This window comes from Bombina bombina, chromosome 4 (assembly GCF_027579735.1).
Source record: "Bombina bombina isolate aBomBom1 chromosome 4, aBomBom1.pri, whole genome shotgun sequence".
Lineage (NCBI taxonomy): Eukaryota > Metazoa > Chordata > Amphibia > Anura > Bombinatoridae > Bombina > Bombina bombina.
The window spans coordinates 580,430,752-580,451,560 of record NC_069502.1 but is presented as its reverse complement, the minus strand read 5'-3'; the positions used below and the strand labels follow the sequence as shown (position 1 = coordinate 580,451,560).

At 40.2% G+C, this 20,809-nt stretch overlaps 1 protein-coding gene across 1 annotated transcript in view; it reads right to left on the bottom strand.

The window, feature by feature from the left end:
• Positions 1-20,809, bottom strand: part of UFL1 (UFM1 specific ligase 1) — a 226,186-nt gene that overhangs the window by 51,093 nt on the left and 154,284 nt on the right. The window contains exons 12-13 of the mRNA XM_053710557.1: positions 12,396-12,518; positions 30-150 (exon numbers count right to left, since the gene is read on the bottom strand). Of these exons, the coding sequence (XP_053566532.1) occupies positions 30-150; positions 12,396-12,518 (244 nt within the window). The remainder of the gene's footprint in view (positions 1-29; positions 151-12,395; positions 12,519-20,809) is intronic.

Sequence of the window (20,809 nt, the reverse complement as noted above, 5' to 3'; positions counted from 1 at the left end):
TGAATGAGATTTAAAACTGGATAACTAACCTAATTAGGCTTTCAGAAAGCTCAAAGATGAGGTCCTCTGGGCAGTCTTGGTCATGTTTCCTTAAAACATCCTGAACTTCTTCCAGAGACATAAACGGGATCTCACGGTCTTTTTGTTTATCTTTGGAAGAAAAAAAGCAAATAAATAGTGAAGAAACAACATCACCAAGTATTCCAAATTAATATACATCACTATGGCCTAGATGACAAGTGGAGTGCAACTTATTACGCTTGGCCTTGCAGAAAGAATAACACACAATCTGGTATTGCAAGAGAAAGGTTAATGTTCTCTGTACTTTTAATAGATAGTGCAGAGAGAGCTGTCAGAAAAAAAATATGTAAGTCTTAATCCTAGTAGGTTGCTGTTTTTTGTTGTTGTTTTTTTAAACTGTACTCCTTCATATGGCAAAAAGGACACAGAACCAGCCATTTCCTAGGACATGCCTGAGAACAGATGCTCACCCTGAAATTCAAAAGAAAAGAAGGACCAACAACTATACATAAAGCCACTGATCTAACATGTGGTACAGTATAAGAGAAGGGCAGAGACTTAATCAAAGGGCATTGAAATGGAAAAACCTTACCATACTTAGGGCTGCCAGGTGTGCAGTGTTCAACTGGACAGTCCAGTACTTTAGCAGGCTGTCCAGTAAAATCTTCACAAAAATACTGGACACTTAAATGTCCAGACTTTTAAGTCCCTTTGTGTTAGCAAAATGTAAAAGCCTCCTATGCCTTAACGCATTACAAATGTGCAGCAGAAAGAAGTGAGGGTCAGTCAAGGCATCAAAATCACTTGTGTTTAGTTTAGTTACTGATAACTAAGGAGGTAATATTATTGATTTGTATGTTACCGGCAGTCAAGGGGTAAAATTACTTCTCAGTTGTAAAAAATATACATGTGGGATCAAGAGTGGGGCTAGTGTAGAGCTTTTGGGGAAGGGGGCATTGTTTGATCCTACCTATCATTGTGCCCAGTCAAGACAGATTGACCAGTATTTTTGTGGAGGACAGCTGGTATATTTATTGCCTGCCCCCACAATGTAAGTGCCCAGAAACCAGTAGGAACAATGTAACAATATAACAGCCTTCTCGCCTTCTATAACACTCAAGTGGTTAAACTTACACTTATTAACCCCTAATCTGCCACCCCTGACATCACCGACACCTACATTATACTTATTAACCCCTAATCTGCCGCCCCTGACATCACTGCCATAGAATAAACATATTAACCCCTAAACCGCCGCACTCCCGCATTACAAAAACTAGTTAATTATTAACCCCTAATCTGCCGCCACCTACCTACATTTATGAACCCCTGATCTGCCGTCCCCAACATACTAAATTTATTAACCCCTAAATCTAAGTCTAACCCTAACTCCAACACCCCCTAACTTAAATGTAATTAAAATAAATCTAAATCAAAATAACTATCATTACCTAAACAATTCCTATTTAAAACAAAATACTTACTTAACTAATAGTTACATTGTAGCTATCTTAGGTTTTATTTTTATTTCACAGCTAAGTTTGTATTTATTTTAAGTAGAATAGTTACTAAATAGTTATTAACTATTTACAAACTACCTAGCTAAAATAAATACAAATGTACATAGAATGCAAGCTCAATCCTAATGGCTGATTGCATCAGCCAATAGGATTTTTTCACCTTTAATTCAGATTGGCTGATAGAATTCTATCAGCCAATCAGAATTCAAGGGACGCCATCTTGGATGACATCACTTAAAGGAACCTTCATTCTGGAAGAGTCGTTGTAAGAAGAGGATGCTCCGCGCCGGATGTCTTGAAGATGGAGCCGCTCCGCTCCGGATGGATGAAGATAGAAGATGCCGCCTGGATGAAGACTTCTGCCCGTCTGGAGGACCACTTCTGCCGGCTTGGATGAAGACTTCTCCCAGCTTCGTTGAGGATGGATGTCGGGTCTTCAAAACTGTAAGTGGATCTTCGGGGGTTAGTGTTAGGTTTTTTTAAGGGTTTATTGGGTGGGTTTTATTTTTAGATTAGGGTTTGGGCACTTGAAAAAGAGCTAAATGCCCTTTTAAGGGCAATGCCCATCCAAATGCCCTTTCAGGGCAATGGGGAGCTTATGTTTTTTAAGTTAGGATTTTATTTCGGGGGTTGGTTGTGTGGGTGGTGGGTTTTACTGTTGGGTTGTTGTTTGTATTTTTTTTTACAGGTAAAAAAACTGATTTCTTTGGGGCAATGCCCCGCAAAAGGCCCTTTTAAGGGCTATTGGTAGTTTAGGCTAGGGAATTATTTATTTTTGGGGAGAGGCTTTTTTTATTTTGATAGGGCTATTAGAGTAGGTGTAATTAGTTTAAAGATCTGATAATTTCCTTTTTTTATTTTGTGTAATTTAATGGGGTTTTTTTTGAAATTTAGGTAATTGTATTTAATTTATGTAATTTATTTAATTGTAGTGTAAGGTTAGGTGTTAGTGTAAGACAGGTTAGGTTTTATTTTACAAGTAAATTTGTATTTATTTTAGCTAGGTAGTTAGTAAATAGTTAATAACTATTTACTAACTAGTCTACCTAGTTAAAATAAATACAAACTTGCCTGTAAAATAAAAATAAACCCTAAGCTAGATACAATGTAACTATTAGTTATATTGCAGCTAGCTTAGGGTTTTTTTTATAGGTAAGTATTTAGTTTTAAATATGAATTATTTAGGTAATGATAGTAGGTTTTATTTAGATTTATTTCAATTATATTTAAGTTAGGGGGTGTTAGGGTTAGACTTAGGTTTAGAGGTTAATAACTTTAGTATAGTGGTGGCGACGTTGGGGGAGGCAGATTAGGGGTTAATAACTGTAATGTAGGCTGCGGCGATATTAGGGACAGCAGATTAGGGGTTAATAATATTTAACTAGTGTTTGCGAGGTGGGAGTGCGGCGGTTTAGGGGTGAATATGTTTATTATAGTGGTGGCGATGTCCGGAGCGGCAGATTAGGGGTTAATATTTGTATTTTAGTGTTTGTGATGCGGGAGGGCCTCGGTTTAGGGGTTAATAGGTAGTTTATAGGTGTTAGTGTACTTTTTAACACTTTAGTTAGGAGTTTTATGCTACAGCTTTGTAGCGTAAAACCCATAACTACTGACTTTCAGTTTATGTTATTGATCTTGACGGTATTGGCTGTACCGCTCACTTTTTGGCCTCCCAGGCAGACTCGTAATACCGGTGCTATGAAAGCCCCATCGAAAAAGGACTTTTTAAAAGCTGCAGTAATTACGTTGCGTTACGGCCAAAAAAGTGTGCGATGCAGCTAAACCTGCAAGACTCGTAATACCAGCGTTAGTGAAAAAAAGCCTTAACGCTGCTTTTTCACTCATACCGCAAAACTCGTAATCTAGCCGTTTGTTTGTTACTGGAATCCAATCGTTATTAACAAGAGATACTTGTGCCCAAGGGGTTAAAGGGACATACAATCCAAATTTTTTCTTTCATGATTCAGATAGAGCATGGATTTTAAAAAAACTTTCCCATTTACTTCTATGGTCTAATTTGCTTTGTTCTCTTGACATCCTAAGTTGAAAAGCATAACTAGTTAGGCTCAGGAGCTGCAATGCACTACTAGGAGCTAGCTGCTTAATGGTGGCTGCACACAAATGCTTCATGTCATTTGTTTGCCAGGTCTGTTCAGTTAGCTTCCAGTAGCTGCTGCTTCAACAAAGGATACCAAGAGAATGAAGCAAATTTGACAATATATGTAAATTGTAAAGATGTTTAAAATCACATGCTCTAACTGAATTATGGAAGAAAATGGTAAGTTTCTTTGTGTGTGATAGGGCCACAGGTCATGGGGTTACTGGTACCCAAAGGGTTCAACACATACTGAATTTAGTACGGGTGCGTAATTTATCAGCCACATGGTTAATTACATGCTTGTGTGTGAATGAAAACTAACATTTCAAGATCTACTTGTCAATCAGCAAACTATGCAGCATTCGTTATCTGCAATTTTTAAAAAAAATAAAAGCAGTAAAATAAAAAATTATACTCCTCAACTAAGAAAAGGTGGCTTTTATATTGCTATTTATAATGATATTGTTTTATAATGTCATTTGTGCGTGTTACCTTTCTTTCCATTATTTACTCTATACAGTACATAAATGAATATAACATCTTTGGTATATAATGCTATTTTAATAATTACAATTGTTTTAATAATAATAATGGCTTCAAAAATAATTTTCAGAATATAAAATCCAGACTGTAAAGTGCATGCAAATAAGTGAAAGAGCACTGTATTCCCATGACCTTGCACAGAGTGATTTATTGAGAATTTGATGCTGAGATAATTACTACTTCAACAACAAAATACATACACATAGCTGTTTTTTCTTTATTTTACATTCAGAATAATTGGGGGATACCTATGGCATGCTACTAAGTACTATATTAAAGGAACACTGTACACTAGATTTTTCTTTGCATACACGTTTTCTAGATTATCCATTTATATATCCCATCTGGGAGTGTTTTTGTAACAATATAGTTTTGCTTATTTTTTAATAACATTGTGCTGGTTTACAAACTCCTTACCAAGCCCCAAAGTGTCAGATGTATACATGTGTTTACAGATTACTGCTGGCTCGTGTTTGTCTAATCTGTTTTTTCATAGGCAGGGAAGGGGGGGGGGGGTATCTGTACTCCTTGCACTGGGTGTTCCACCTAATCTCATCGACATTGCTAAACTTGGATCTTCTAAGTACGTTTTTAAAAGGTTTTATACTGGATTTTTAGATCAGTATCTGTGCATATTCTTCTTTATAGTAGTACTCTTCGAGCCGAGGAAATAGCCATCAAAAACAGAACTTTCCAAGATGTAGTTATAGGAAAATTAGTGTATTCTGTCCCTTTAACTATATGGAAGAGAGGTTATGTAGGAAATGTGTTTTGTAAGTGTATAGCGCTGAACTTAAAACACTTATGCCTCTTCTATCTTATCCTCCTCCTGGACAAGAACATAAAAGGACAATGTATAAGATTATATAGAAAAAGGCGCTACAAAAAGCGCTAAGTTTTAAAACCAGGGGATTTTATAAAAGTGCTACAATTAGCGATTTATCACAGTGTTGCCTATATCAAGGTGAAAAAACAGGATATAAACGATACCCAATAAGGGGACACTATATTGAAAAATCTGATTTTAAGATGTATAAAATAAATGAGGGATACAAAAAACTTATAAAATATAAATTTTATATTCTTAAATAAGCTGAATATTGCACATAGTACTACATATATAAAAATCCGATATAAGGATACATAAAAACATAATTTATGCTTACCTGATAAATTTATTTCTCTTGTAGTGTATCCAGTCCACGGATCATCCATTACTTGTGGGATATTCTCCTTCCCAACAGGAAGTTGCAAGAGGATCACCCACAGCAGAGCTGCTATATAGCTCCTCCCCTCACTGCCATATCCAGTCATTCGACCGAAACAAGACGAGAAAGGAGAAACCATAAGGTGCAGTGGTGACTGTAGTTTAATTAAAATTTAGACCTGCCTTAAAAGGACAGGGCGGGCCGTGGACTGGATACACTACAAGAGAAATACATTTATCAGGTAAGCATAAATTATGTTTTCTCTTGTTAAGTGTATCCAGTCCACGGATCATCCATTACTTGTGGGATACCAATACCAAAGCTAAAGTACACGGATGATGGGAGGGACAAGGCAGGAACTTAAACAGAAGGAACCACTGCCTGTAGAACCTTTCTCCCAAAAACAGCCTCCGAAGAAGCAAAAGTGTCAAATTTGTAAAATTTTGAAAAGGTGTGAAGCGAAGACCAAGTCGCAGCCTTGTAAATCTGTTCAACAGAGGCCTCATTTTTAAAGGCCCAGGTAGAAGCCACAGCTCTAGTAGAATGAGCTGTAATCCATTCAGGGGGCTGCTGTCCAGCAGTCTCATAGGCTAAGCATATTATGCTCCGAAGCCAAAAGGAGAGAGAGGTTGCCGAAGCTTTTTGACCTCTCCTCTGTCCAGAGTAAACGACAAACAGGGCAGATGTTTGACGAAAATCTTTAGTAGCCTGTAAGTAAAACTTCAAGGCACGGACTACGTCCAGATTATGCAAAAGACGTTCCTTCTTTGAAGAAGGATTAGGACACAATGATGGAACAACAATCTCTTGATTGATATTCTTGCTAGAAACCACCTTAGGCAAAAACCCAGATTTGGTACGCAGAACTACCTTGTCTGAATGAAAAATCAGATAAGGAGAATCACAATGTAAGGCAGATAACTCAGAGACTCTTCGAGCCGAGGAAATAGCCATCAAAAACAGAACTTTCCAAGATAAAAGTTTAATATCAATGGAATGAAGGGGTTCAAACGGAACTCCCTGAAGAACTTTAAGAACCAAGTTTAAGCTCCACGGGGGAGCAACAGTTTTAAACACAGGCTTAATCCTAACCAAAGCCTGACAAAATGCCTGGACATCTGGAACTTCTGCCAGACGCTTGTGCAAAAGAATAGACAGAGCAGAGATCTGTCCTTTTAAAGAACTAGCTGATAAGCCTTTGTCCAAACCCTCTTGGAGAAAGGACAATATCCTAGGAATCCTAACCTTACTCCATGAGTAACTCTTGGATTCACACCAATAAAGATATTTATGCCATATCTTATGGTAGATTTTCCTGGTGACAGGCTTCAGAGCCTGTATTAAGGTATCAATGACTGACTCGGAGAAGCCACGCCTTGATAGAATCAAGCGTTCAATCTCCATGCAGTCAGTCTCAGAGAAATTAGATTTGGATGATTGAAAGGACCTTGTATTAGAAGGTCCTGCCTCAGAGGCAGAGTCCATGGTGGAAGAGATGACATGTCCACTCGGTCTGCATACCAGGTCCTGCGTGGCCACGCAGGCGCTATCAGAATCACTGATGCTCTCTCCTGTTTGATTTTGGCAATCAGTCGAGGGAGCAGAGGAAACGGTGGAAACACATAGGCCAGGTTGAAGAACCAAGGAGCTGCTAGAGCATCTATCAGCGTTGCTCCCGGGTCCCTGGACCTGGATCCATAACAAGGAAGCTTGGCGTTCTGGCGAGACGCCATGAGATCCAGCTCTGGTTTGCCCCAACAATGGACCAGTTGAGCAAACACCTCCGGATGGAGTTCCCACTCAACCGGATGAAAAGTCTGACGACTAAGAAAATCCGCCTCCCAGCTCTCTATGCCTGGGATGTGGATCGCTGACAGGTGGCAAGAGTGAGACTCTGCCCAGCGAATTATCTTTGAGACTTCTAACATCGCTAGGGAACTCCTGGTTCCCCCTTGATGGTTGATGTAAGCCACAGTCGTGATGTTGTCCGACTGAAATCTGATGAACCTCAGTGTTGCTAACTGAGGCCAAGCTAGAAGAGCACTGAATATTGCTCAACTCCAGAATATTTGTTGCCTTCAGGGAGTTCCAGACTGAACCCAAACCTAGAAGGCTGGCATCTGTTGTTACAATCGTCCAATCTGGCCTGCGAAAGGTCATACCCTTGGACAGATGGACCCGAGAAAGCCACCAGAGAAGAGAATCTCTGGTCTCTTGATCCAGATTTAGTAGAGGGGACAAATCTGAGTAATCCCCATTCCACTGACTTAGAATGCATAATTGCAGCGGTCTGAGATGCAGGCGCGCAAATGGCACTATGTCCATTGCCGCTACCATTAAGCCGATTACTTCCATGCACTGAGCCACTGACGGGCGTGGAATGGAATGAAGGACACGGCAAGCATTTAGAAGTTTTGATAACCTGAACTCCATGAGGTAAATTTTCATCTCTACAGAATCTATAAGAGTCCCTAGGAAGGAGACTCTTGTGAGTGGTGATAGAGAACTCTTTTCCACGTTCACTTTCCACCCATGCGACCTCAGAAATGCCAGAACTATCTCTGTATGAGACTTGGCAATTTGAAAGCTTGACGCCTGTATCAGGATGTCGTCTAGATATGGAGCCACCGCTATGCCTCGCGGTCTTAGAACCGCCAGAAGTGAGCCCAGAACCTTTTAAAAAATTCTCGGGGCAGTGGCCAACCCGAAGGGAAGAGCTACAAATTGGTAATGCCTGTCTAGAAAGGCAAACCTTAGGAACCGATGATGATCTTTGTGAATCGGTATGTGAAGGTAGGCATCCTTTAAGTCCAATGTGGTGATGTACTGACCCTCTTGGATCATGGGTAGGATGGTCCGAATAGTTTCCATTTTGAATGATGGAACTGTGAGGAATTTGTTTAAGATCTTTAGATCCAAGATTGGTCTGAAGGTTCCCTCTTTCTTGGGAACCACAAACAGATTTGAATAAAATCCCTGTCCTTGTTCCGTCCGCGGAACTGGATGGATCACTCCCATTACTAGGAGGTCTTGCACACAGCTTAGGAATGCCTCTTTATTTATCTGGTTTGCTAATAACCTTGAAAGATGAAATCTCCCTTGTGGAGGAGAAGCTTTGAAGTCCAGAAGATATCCCTGAGATATAATCTCCAACGCCCAGGGATCCTGAACATCTCTTGCCCACGCCTGGGCGAAGAGAGAAAGTCTGCCCCCCACTAGATCCGTTTCCGGATAGGGGGCCGTTCCTTCATGCTGTCTTGGGGGCAGCAGCAGGCTTTCTGGTCTGCTTGCCCTTGTTCCAGGACTGGTTAGGTTTCCAGGCCTGTCTGGAATGAGCAACAGTTCCCTCTTGTTTTGAAGCGGAGGAAGTTGATGCTGCTCCTGTCTTGAAATTTAGAAAGGCACGAAAATTAGACTGTTTGGCCTTTGATTTGGCCCTGTCCTGAGGAAGGGTATGACCCTTGCCTCCAGTAATGTCAGCAATAATTTCCTTCAAGCCAGGCCCGAATAAGGTCTGCCCCTTGAAAGGAATGTTGAGTAATTTAGACTTTGAAGTCACGTCAGCTGACCAGGATTTAAGCCATAGCGCCCTACGCGCCTGGATGGCGAATCCGGAATTCTTAGCCGTTAGTTTAGTCAAATGAACAATGGCATCAGAAACAAATGAGTTAGCTAGCTTAAGCGTTCTAAGCTTGTCAATAATTTCATTCAATGGAGCTGTCTGGATGGCCTCTTCCAGGGCCTCAAACCAGAATGCCGCCACAGCAGTGACAGGTGCAATGCGTGCAAGGGGCTGTAAAATAAAACCTTGTTGAATAAACATTTTCTTAAGGTAACCCTCCAATTTTTTATCCATTGGATCTGAAAAAGCACAACTGTCCTCAACCGGGATAGTGGTACGCTTTGCTAAAGTAGAAACTGCTCCCTCCACCTTAGGGACCGTCTGCCATAAGTCCCGTGTAGTGGCGTCTATTGGAAACATTTTTCTAAATATAGTAGGTGGGGAAAAGGGCACACCGGGTCTATCCCACTCCTTGCTAATAATTTCTGTAAGCCTTTTAGGTATAGGAAAAACGTCAGTACACACCGGCACCGCATAGTATCTATCCAGCCTACACAATTTTTTTGGAATTGCAACTGTGTTACAGTCATTCAGAGCAGCTAATACCTCCCCAAGCAATACACGGCGGTTCTCAAGCTTAAATTTAAAATTAGAAATCTCTGAATCAGGTTTCCCCGAGTCAGAGATGTCACCCACAGACTGAAGCTCTCCGTCCTCATGTTCTGCATACTGTGACGCAGTATCAGACATGGCTCTAACAGCATTTGCGCGCTCTGTATCTCTCCTAACCCCAGAGCTATCGCGCTTGCCTCTTAATTCAGGCAATCTAGATAATACCTCTGACAGGGTATTATTCATGATTGCATCCATGTCCTGCAAGGTAATCGCTATGGGCGTCCCTGATGTAATTGGCGCCATATTAGCGTGCGTCCCCTGAGCGGGAGGCGAAGGGTCTGACACGTGGGGAGAGTTAGTCGGCATAACTTCCCCCTCGACAGAACCCTCTGGTGATAATTCTTTTATAGATAAAGACTGATCTTTACTGTTTAAGGTGAAATCAATACATTTAGTACTCATTCTCCTATGGGGCTCCACCATGGCTTTCAAACATAATGAACAAGTAGGTTCCTCTGTGTCAGACATGTTTAAACAGACTAGCAATGAGACTAGCAAGCTTGGAAAACACTTTAAAACAAGTTTACAAGCAAAATAAAAAACGTTACTGCACCTTTAAGAAACACAAATTTTCCCAAATCTTGAAATAACAGTGAAAAAAATGCAGTTACACTAACAAAATTTTTACAGTGTATGTAATAAGTTAGCAGAGCATTGCACCCACTTGCAAATGGATGATTAACCCCTTAATACCAAAAACGGAATAACAAATGACAAAAACGTTTTTTAAACAGTCACAACAACTGCCACAGCTCTACTGTGGCTTTCTACCTCCCTCAATACGACTTTTGAAGCCTTTTGAGCCCTTCAGAGAAGTCCTGGATCATGCAGGAAGAAGCTGGATGTCTGTGTCTGTAATTTTTGCTGTGCAAAAAAAACGCTAAAATAGGCCCCTCCCACTCATATTACAACAGTGGGAAGCCTCAGGGAACTGTTTCTAGGCAAAATTCAAGCCAGCCATGTGGAAAAAAACTAGGCCCCAATAAGTTTTATCACCAAACATATGTAAAAAACGATTAAACATGCCAGCAAACGTTTTAAAATACACTTTTATAAGAGTATGTATCTCTATTAATAAGCCTGATACCAGTCGCTATCACTGCATTTAAGGCTTTACTTACATTACTTCGGTATCAGCAGCATTTTCTAGCAAATTCCATCCCTAGAAAAATATTTTAACTGCACATACCTTATTACAGGAAAACCTGCACGCTATTCCCCCTCTGAAGTTACCTCACTCCTCAGAATATGTGAGAACAGCAAAGGATCTTAGTTACTTCTGCTAAGATCATAGAAAACGCAGGCAGATTCTTCTTCTAAATACTGCCTGAGATAAACAGTACACTCCGGTACCATTTAAAAATAACAAACTTTTGATTGAAGAAATAAACTAAGTATAAAACACCACAGTCCTCTTACGACCTCCATCTTAGTTGAGAGTTGCAAGAGAATGACTGGATATGGCAGTGAGGGGAGGAGCTATATAGCAGCTCTGCTGTGGGTGATCCTCTTGCAACTTCCTGTTGGGAAGGAGAATATCCCACAAGTAATGGATGATCCGTGGACTGGATACACCTAACAAGAGAAAAAGCAACTTTTAAAGATACAAAAGAAATCTTTAAAACAAATTTGGATCCAAAACCAGTATATATTCCTCAGTTTAGATAGTGAAATTTGCCCGAAGTTATTGTGATAGCAGTCTTTTCATTATATGGTTAATGAACACCTCCGAGTGCGGCACATACAGTCCGTTTAAACAGTAGTGGCCAGCCACTATCAAACTTCTAGTCATGTTGACAATTTCCACACTGGGGATATGTTATGAGCAAAATATTGCGGTTAAGACAGTTTTTTCAGCAATAGTCTAGTATAGCAAGTTCGTACCTGTGGATGAACTGATAGTATACCTGCTATGCAGGTTATCTCACCCTTCTTCGTGTCTCGCTTGCTTCAGACTCTCCTCTGCTGGATATCGTATCTTTAAAAGTTGCTTTTTTATGTATCCTTATATCGGATTTTTATATATGTAGTACTATGTGCAATATTCAGCTTATTTAAGAATATAAAATTGATATTTTATAAGTTTTTTGTATCCCTCATTTATTTTATACATCTTAAAATTAGATTTTTCAATACAGTGTCCCCTTATTGGGTATCGTTTATATCCTGTTTTTTCACCTTGATATAGGTAACACTGTGATAAATCGCTAATTGTAGCACTTTTATAAAATCTCCTGGTTTTAACACTTGGCGCTTTTTGTAGAGCCTTTTTCTATATAATCTGATACATTGTCCCTTTATCACACAACTGGAAATATTTACATGATATGAAGTTAAACATCACAATTGTAAATAATAATGAGCAGATTTTACAGGCATGTGTCTTTGCCATATAAACTTTATTATGTGCCTCACTTCTTGCATTGTTTGATTTACTGTCAGTGACTTCACATGTAACAGAACCAAAATACAAAATCACTGTACAGTTAAATAATATCATTACCAACAAGGCATACACGTTTGAGAAAAATAGCAATGCACTTATGTTTTACTGTAATAATCACAACAGGACCATGACAGTATATAACTATTTGTAAAGGAAGGATAATCAGCTACAATTCTTCAGTGCACATGCAGATGTAAATGTAAGCACTGTGCTATGCAGTATGTCCATCTATTAAAGTGATTCTGAAAGTGTAAAAAGGTACACAAATCTGACTTGCTTAACAAAGATGGTAATGCAATATGAAACAGATATTATACATTACTTGAGATGGTTGCCTGAGACTCATCATCACTGTCTTCGTCCTTTCTTGATTTCTTTTTTGTCTTCTTTATTTTTATTTCTCTAGCGTTTCCCAAACCACCTCCTCTAGTGCTTCCACTGCCCTCTGGTGGAAAATATTATATTAGCTCAATTATTTTACAAAGACTTAATTGAAAAAAAAAATAGCTATAATAAATTTTAACTGATCATACTCTCATAAACTAAAACACAAACACACACACACATATACACACACACATATATATATATATATGTGTGTGTGTGTGTTCTTGTTCATAAGAGAGGACTTAAACTCCAGAAATGTCAAGCTATACAAAACCACATTAATGAATACAAAACATATTCCTAGCAAAATATATCTGGGTATCAAAGGCAATAATAACATATCTATGAGTTAGAAGCAACATGTAAACATTTGTAAAGTGTAAATTCTAAAATACTATTACACAAATATTAATGGCTTGCTATAAGGGTTAAAAGAAACACTGAAAAAAAGTTAAGCACACTACAATACTAAGCATTAACTGTGGGACAAAATTAGCTTACATACACCTAGATTACGAGTTTTGCGTTATGAGTCAAATAGCAGTGTTGTGGCCCATAACACATCATTTTCCCTAACGCAACCATTACAAGTCTTGTTGGTATAGGTGTACCGCAAGCCTTTTAGCCTGTAACGCAACATCAGTACCGCACTCCTAAAAATTATTTTTTTTCATGGGATTTCCATAGCTCCGGTATTACGAGTTTTGCGTTCTGGCTAAAAAGCGAGCGTTACAGCCTAAAACGTAAAGTTCTGTAATGCCATCTAAAGTCAGTAACATAAAACTCATAACTAAAGTGTTAAAAAGTACACTAACACCCATAAACTACCTCTTAACCCCTAAACCGAGGCCCTCCCGCATCGCAAACACTATTTTAAAGTTTTTAACACCAAATCTACCTCTCCCGACATCGCCGCCACTAAATATTTTTAATTAACCCCTATTCTGCCACTCCCCAACATCGTCACCACTATAATAAACTTATTAACCCCTAAACCACCGCCCTCCCGCATCGCAAACACTATTTAAATATTATTAACCTCTAATCTGCCGTCCGCCCACATTGCCCCCACTATACTAAAGTTATTAAGCCCTACACCGCCGCCACTATACTAAACCTATTAACCCCTAAACGCAAGCCCCCACACAACGAAATATACTAAACTATTAACCCCTAAACCGAAAGCCCCCCACATCGAAATAAACTAAATTAAACTATTTACCCCTAAACCTAACAACCCTCTAACTTTATATTAAAATTACAATTTCCCTAGCTTAAATTAAAATTTACCTGTCAAATTAAAAAAAACTAAGTTTAAACTACCAATTAAACTAATATAATAATTAAACTAAAATTAAACTAACTACCAATTAAATTAAACATTAAAAAAAACACAATTTATGCTTACCTGATAAATTTATTTCTCTTGTGGTGTATCCACAGTCCACGGATCATCCATTACTTGTGGGATATTCTCATTCATAACAGGAAGTTGCAAGAGGACACCCACAGCAGAGCTGCTATATAGCTCCTCCCCTAACTGCCATATCCAGTCATTCGACCGAAAACACGCAGAGAAAGGAGAAACCATAGGGTGCAGTGGTGACTGTAGTTTAAATGAAAAAATTACCTGCCTTAAAATGACAGGGCGGGCCGTGGACTGGATACACCACAAGAGAAATAAATTTATCAGGTAAGCATAAATTGTGTTTTCTCTTGTAAGGTGTATCCAGTCCACGGATCAGCCATTACTTGTGGGATACCAATACCAAAGCTAAAGTACACGGATGAAGGGAGGGACAAGGCAGGTACTTAAACGAAAGGTACCACTGCCTGTAAAACCTTTCTCCCAAAATTAACTTCCAAAGAAGCAAAAGTGTCAAATTTGTAGAAATTTGAAAAAGTATGAAGCGAAGACCTCGTCGCCTTGCAAATCTATTCAACAGAAGCCTCATTTTTAAAGGCCCAAGTGGAAGCCACAGCTCTAGTAGAATGAGCTGTAATCCTTTCAGGAGACTGCTGTCCAGCAGTCTCATAGGCTAAGCTGATTATGCTTTTTAGCCAAAAAGAAAGAGGTTGCCGAAGCCTTTTGACCTCTCCTCTGTCCAGAGTAGACAACAAACAAAGCAAATGTTTGACAATATTTTTAGTAGCTTGTAAGTAAAACTTTAAAGCACGAACCACATCTAGATTATGTAATAGACGTTCCTTCTCTGAAGAAGGATTAGGACACAAAGATGGAACAACAATCTCTTGATTGATATTCTTGTTAGATACCACCTTAGGTAAAAACCCAGGTTTGGTACGCAGGACTACCTTATACGAATGGAAGATCAGGTAAGGAGAATCATATTGTAAAGCAGATAACTCGGAGACTCTACGAGCCGAGGAAATAGCTACCAAAAAAGAACTTTCCAAAATAAAAATTTGATATCTATGGAATGAAAAGGTTCAAACGGAACTCCTTGAAGAACCTTAAGAACAAGATTTAAGCTCCATGGCGGAGCAACAGGTTTAAACACAGGCTTGATTCTAACCAAAGCCTGACAAAATGCCTGAACGTCTGGAACATCTGCCAGACACTTGTGCAAAAGAATAGACAGAGTAGAAATCTGTCCTTTTAAGGAACTAGCTGACAATCCCTTTTCCAAACTATCTTGGAGAAAAGATAATATCCTGGGAATCCTGACCTTACTCCATGAGTAACCCTTGGATTCACACCAATAAAGATATTTACGCCATATCTTATGTTAAATTTTCCTAGTGACAGGCTTTCGTGCCTGTATTAAGGTATCAATGACTGACTCGGAGAAGCCATGCTTTGATAAAATCAAGCGTTCAATCTCCAGGCAGTCCATCTCAGAGAAATTAGATTTAGATGGTTGAAAGGAGCCTGAGGTAGAGGGTCCTGTCTCAGAGGCAGAGTCCATGGTGGAAGGATGACATGTCCACCAGATCTGCATACCAGGTCCTGCGTGGCCACGCAAGCACTATCAAAATCACTGATGCACTCTCCTGTCTTGATCTTGGCAATCAGTCGAGGGAGCAGAGGAAACGGTGGAAGCTTGGCGTTCTGGCGAGACGCCATGAGATCCAGTTCTGGTTTGACCCAATGATGAATCAATTGTGCAAACACCTCCGAATGGAGTTCCCACTCTCCCGGATGAAAAGTCTGACGACTTAGAAAATCCGCCTCCCAGTTCTCTACAACTGGGATATGGATAGCTGATAGGAGGCAAGAGTGAGTCTCTGCCCAGCGAATTATATTGAGACTTCTAACATCGCTAGGGAACTTCTGTAAGCCACAGTCGTGATGTTGTCCGACTGAAATCTGATGTACCTCAGAGTTGCTAACTGAGGCCAAGCCTGAAGAGCATTGAATATCGCTCTCAGTTCCAGAATATTTATTGGAAGGAGTGTCTCCTCCTGAGTCCACGATCCCTGAGCCTTCAGGGAGTTCCAGACTGCACCCCAACCTAGAAGGCTGGCATCTGTTGTTACAATTGTCCAATCTGGCCTGCGAAAGGTCATACCTTTGGACAGATGGACCCGAGATAGCCACCAGAGAAGAGAATCTCTGGTCTCTTGATCCAGATTTAGCAGAGGGGACAAATCTGTGTAATCCCCGTTCCACTGACTGAGCATGCATAGTTGCAGCGGTCTGAGATGTAGGCGTGCAAACAGCACTATGTCCATTGCCGCTACCATTAAGCTGATTACATTCATGCACTGAGCCACCGAAGGGCGCGTAATGGAATGAAGAACACGGCAGGAATTTAGAAGCTTTGACAACCTGGACTCCGCCAGGTAAATTTTCATTTCTACAGAATCTACCAGAGTTCCTAGGAAGGAAACTATTGTGATTGGGGATAGAGAACTCTTTTCCTTGTTCACTTTCCACCCATGCGATCTCAGAAATGCCAGTACTACGTCCGTATGAGACTTGGCAATTTGGAAGTTTGACGCCTGTATCAGGATGTCGTCTAAATAAAGGGCTACTGCTATGCCCCGCGGCCTTAGGACCGCCAGAAGCAAGCCCAGAACCTAAGATTATTGGGGCTGTAGCTAATCCAAAGGGAAGAGCTACCAACTGGTAATGCCTGTCTAGAAAGGCAAACCTGAGAAACCGATGATGATCTTTGTGTATCGGAATGTGAAGATAAGCATCCTTCAAATCCACTGTAGTCATATATTGACCCTTCTGGATCATAAGTAGGATGGTACGAATAGTTTCCATCTTGAATGATGGAATTCTGAGGAATTTGTTTAAGATCTTTAGATCCAAAATTGGTCTAAAGGTTCCCTCTTTTTTGGGAACCACAAACAGATTTGAGTAAAAACTCTGTCCCTGTTCCTCCTTTGGAACTGGATGGATCACTCCCATAACTAGGAGGTCTCGAACACAGTGTAAGAATGCCTCTCTCTTTATCTGGTTTGCAGATAATTGTGAAAGGTGAAATCTCCCCTTTTTTGGGGGGGAAGCTTTGAAGTCCAGAAGATATCTCTGGGATAAAATTTCCAATGCCCAGGGATCCAGGGCATCTCTTGCCCACACCTGGGCGAAGAGTGAAAGTCTGCCCCCTACAAGATCCGTTATCGGATAGGGGGCCGTTCCTTCATGCTGTCTTAGAGGCAGCAGCAGGCTTTTTAGCCTGCTTACCTTTGTTCCAGGTCTGGTTTGGTCTCCAGACCGTCTTGGACTGAGCAAAAGTTCCCTCTTGTTTTGCATTAGAGGAAGTTGATGCCGCACCTGCCTTGAAGTTTCGAAAGGCACGAAATTAGACTGTTTGGCCCTTGATTTGGACCTGTCCTGAGGAAGGGCATAACCTTTTCCTCCAGTGATATCAGCAATAATCTCCTTCAAACCAGGCCCGAATAGGGTCTGCCCCTTGAAGAGAATGTTAAGTAGCTTATATTTTGAAGTCACGTCAGCTGACCATGATTTAAGCCATAGCGCCCTGCGCGCCTGTATAGCAAAACCAGAATTCTTAGCTGTTAGTTTAGTTAAATGAACAATGGCATCAGAAACAAATGAATTGGCTAGCTTAAGTGCTCTAAGCTTGTCAAGTATGTTCATCCAATGGAGTCTCTACCTGTAAAGCCTCTTCCAGAGGCTCAAACCAGAACGCTGCAGCAGCAGTGACAGGAGCAATGCATGCAAGGGGCTGTAGGATAAAACCTTATTGAATAAACATTTTCTTAAGGTAACCTTCTAATTTCTTATCCATTGGATCTAAAAAAGCACAACTGTCCTCGACAGGGATAGTAGTACGCTTTGCTAGAGTAGAAACTGCTCCCTCCACCTTAGGAACTGTCTGCCATAAGTCCCGTGTGGTAGCGTCTATTGGAAACATTTTTCTAAAAATAGGAGGGGAAGAGAACTTCACACCTGGTCTATCCCATTCCTTATTAATAATTTCTGTAAACCTTTTTAGTTATTGGAAAAACATCAGTACACACCGGCACTGCATAGTATTTATCCAGTCTATACAATTTCTCAGGCACTGCAATTGTATCACAGTCATTCAGAGCAGCTAAAACCTCCCTGAACAACACGCGGAGGTTCTCAAGCTTAAATTTTAAATGTAGAAATATCAGAATCAGGTTGAATCATCTTCCCTGAGTCAGAAATATCACCCACAGACTGAAGCTCCCCTTCCTCAGCTTCTGCATATTGTGAGGCAGTATCAGACATGGTTCTTAAAGCGTCTGTATGCTCTGTATTAGGTCTAACCCCAGAGCTATCTCGCTTTCCTTTAAATTCAGGTAGTCTGGCTAATACCACTGACAGTGTATTATCCATGACTGCCGCCATGTCTTGTAAAGTAAACGCTATGGGCGCCCTTGATGTACGTGGCGCCATTTGAGCGTGAGTCCCTTAAGCGGGAGTCAAAGGGTCTGACACGTGGGGAGAGTTAGCCGGCATAACTTCCCCCTCGTCAGAATCCTCTGGTGATAAATTTTTTTTAAAGACAAAAAATGATCTTTATTGCTTAAAGTGAAATCAGTACATTTGGTACACATTCTAAGATGGGGTTCCACCATGGCTTATAAACATAATGAACAAGTAGTTTCCTCTATGTCAGACATGTTTGTACAAACTTGCAATGAGACTAGCAAGCTTGGAAAACACTTTAAATCAAGTTAACAAGCAAATATAAAAAACGTTACTGTGCCTTTAAGAGAAACAAATTTTGTCAAAATTTGAAAAACAGTGAAAAAAGGCAGTAAAACAAACAAAATTTTTACAGTGTATGTAATAAGTTAACAGAGCATTGCACCCACTTGCAAATGGATGATTAACCCCTTAATGCAAAAAACGGATCAAAAAAACGAAATAGACGTTTTTTTAACAGTCACAACAAACTGCCACAGCTGTGCTGTGGCCTTAACCTTCCCCATAAACAATTTTGGAAGCCTTTTTAGCCCTTTAGAGATGTCCCATAGTATTGAGGGGACTGCTGAGGGAAGCTGGATGTCTCAGTTTGTAATTTTAACTGCGCAAAAAAAGAGCTAAAATAGGCCCCTCCCACTCATACTACAACAGTGGAAAGCCTCAGGAAACTGTTTCTAGTCAAAATTTAAGCCAGCCATGTGGAAAAAAAAACTAGGCCCCAATAAAGTTTTATCACCAAAGCATATATAAAAACGATTAAACATGCCAGCAAACGTTTTATATTGCAAATTTATAAGAGTATATATCTCTGATAGTAAGCCTGATACTAGTCGATATTAAATCACTGTATTTAGGCTTAACTTACATTAATCCGGTATCAGCAGCATTTTCTAGCAATTCCATCCCTAGAAAAACTTATAACTGCACATACCTTATAGCAGGATAACCTGCACGCCATTCTCCCTGTGAAGTTACCTCACTCCTCAGACATATGTGAGAACAGCAGTGGATCTTAGTTACAAGCTGCTAAGATCATAGAAAACGCAGGCAGATTCTTCTTCAAATACTGCCTGAGATAAAATAGTACAACTCCGGTACCATTTAAAAATAACAAACTTTTGATTGAAGAAAGAAAACTAACTATTTTTCACCACTCTCTCTTACTACCTCCATGCGTGTTGAGAGTTGCAAGAGAATGACTGGATATGGAAGTTAGGGGAGGAGCTATATAGCAGCTCTGCAGTGGGTGTCCTCTTGCAACTTCCTGTTGGGAATGAGAATATCCCACAAGTAATGGATGATCCGTGGACTGGATACACCTTACAAGAGAAAATCCTAAACACTACTCTAAAAATTACAAAGTATCTAAATACAAAAACAAAAAAATACTAAGTTACAAAAAATAACAAACACTAATTAACGGAAAATAACAAACAAAATTATCCAAAATAAACAAGAATTACATCTAATCTAATAGCCCTATAAAATTAAAAAATACCACCCAAAATAAAAAAAAAAAAAACCTAGCCTACAATAAACTACCAATGGCCCTTAAAAGGGCCTTTTGTGGGGCATTGCCCCAAATATATCAGCAATTTTACTGCCCAGACCCTAAACTAAAAAAACCTTAAAAAAGCCTAACACTAACCCCCTGACGATCCACTTACAGTTTTTGAAGTCCCGCTTGAACGATCTTCATCCTGGAGTTAAAGTCCTGATCAAGGCGGCGAAAAGTCTTCATCCAGACGGTCTCTTCAATCTTCATCCCGGCGGTGAAGTCCTGATCCAAGCGGCGAGAAGTCTTCATCCAGGCGGCATCTTCTATCTTGATCCCGGAGGCGCGGAGCGGGTCCATCCTGAAGACATCTGGCGCGGAGCTTGCTCTTTATACGGTCGCCGCCGTACACTAAATCATCAATGCAAGGGATGCGATCTAAGATGGCGTCCCTTGCATTCCTATTGGCTGAAAAATTTCAATCAGCCAATAGGAATTAGAGCTGCTAAAATCCTATTGGCTGTTCAAATCAGCCAATAGGATTTAAGCAGCTCTCATTCTATTGGTTGATTCATCATCCAATAGAATTAGAGCTGCTTACGGCTTCAGTGTACGGCGGCGACTGTATGAAGAGGATGCTCTGCGCTGGATGTCTTCAGGATGGACCCGCTCCACGCCTCCGGAATCAAGATAAAAGATGAAGCATGGATGAAGACTTTTCGCCGCTTGGATTAGGACTTCGACTTCGGGATGAAGATCGTTCAAGCGGGACTTCAAAAACTGTAAGTGGATCATCAGGGGGTTAGTGTTGGGCTTTTTTAAAGGTTTTTTGGGTGGGGTTTTTTTTTAGTTTAGAGTCTGGATAACTTTGTTTGTTTTTGTAATGGTAGTTTTTTTGTTGTTGTAATGTTAGGTTTTAGTGTAAGGCAGGTTAGGTTTTATTTCACAGGTAAGTTTG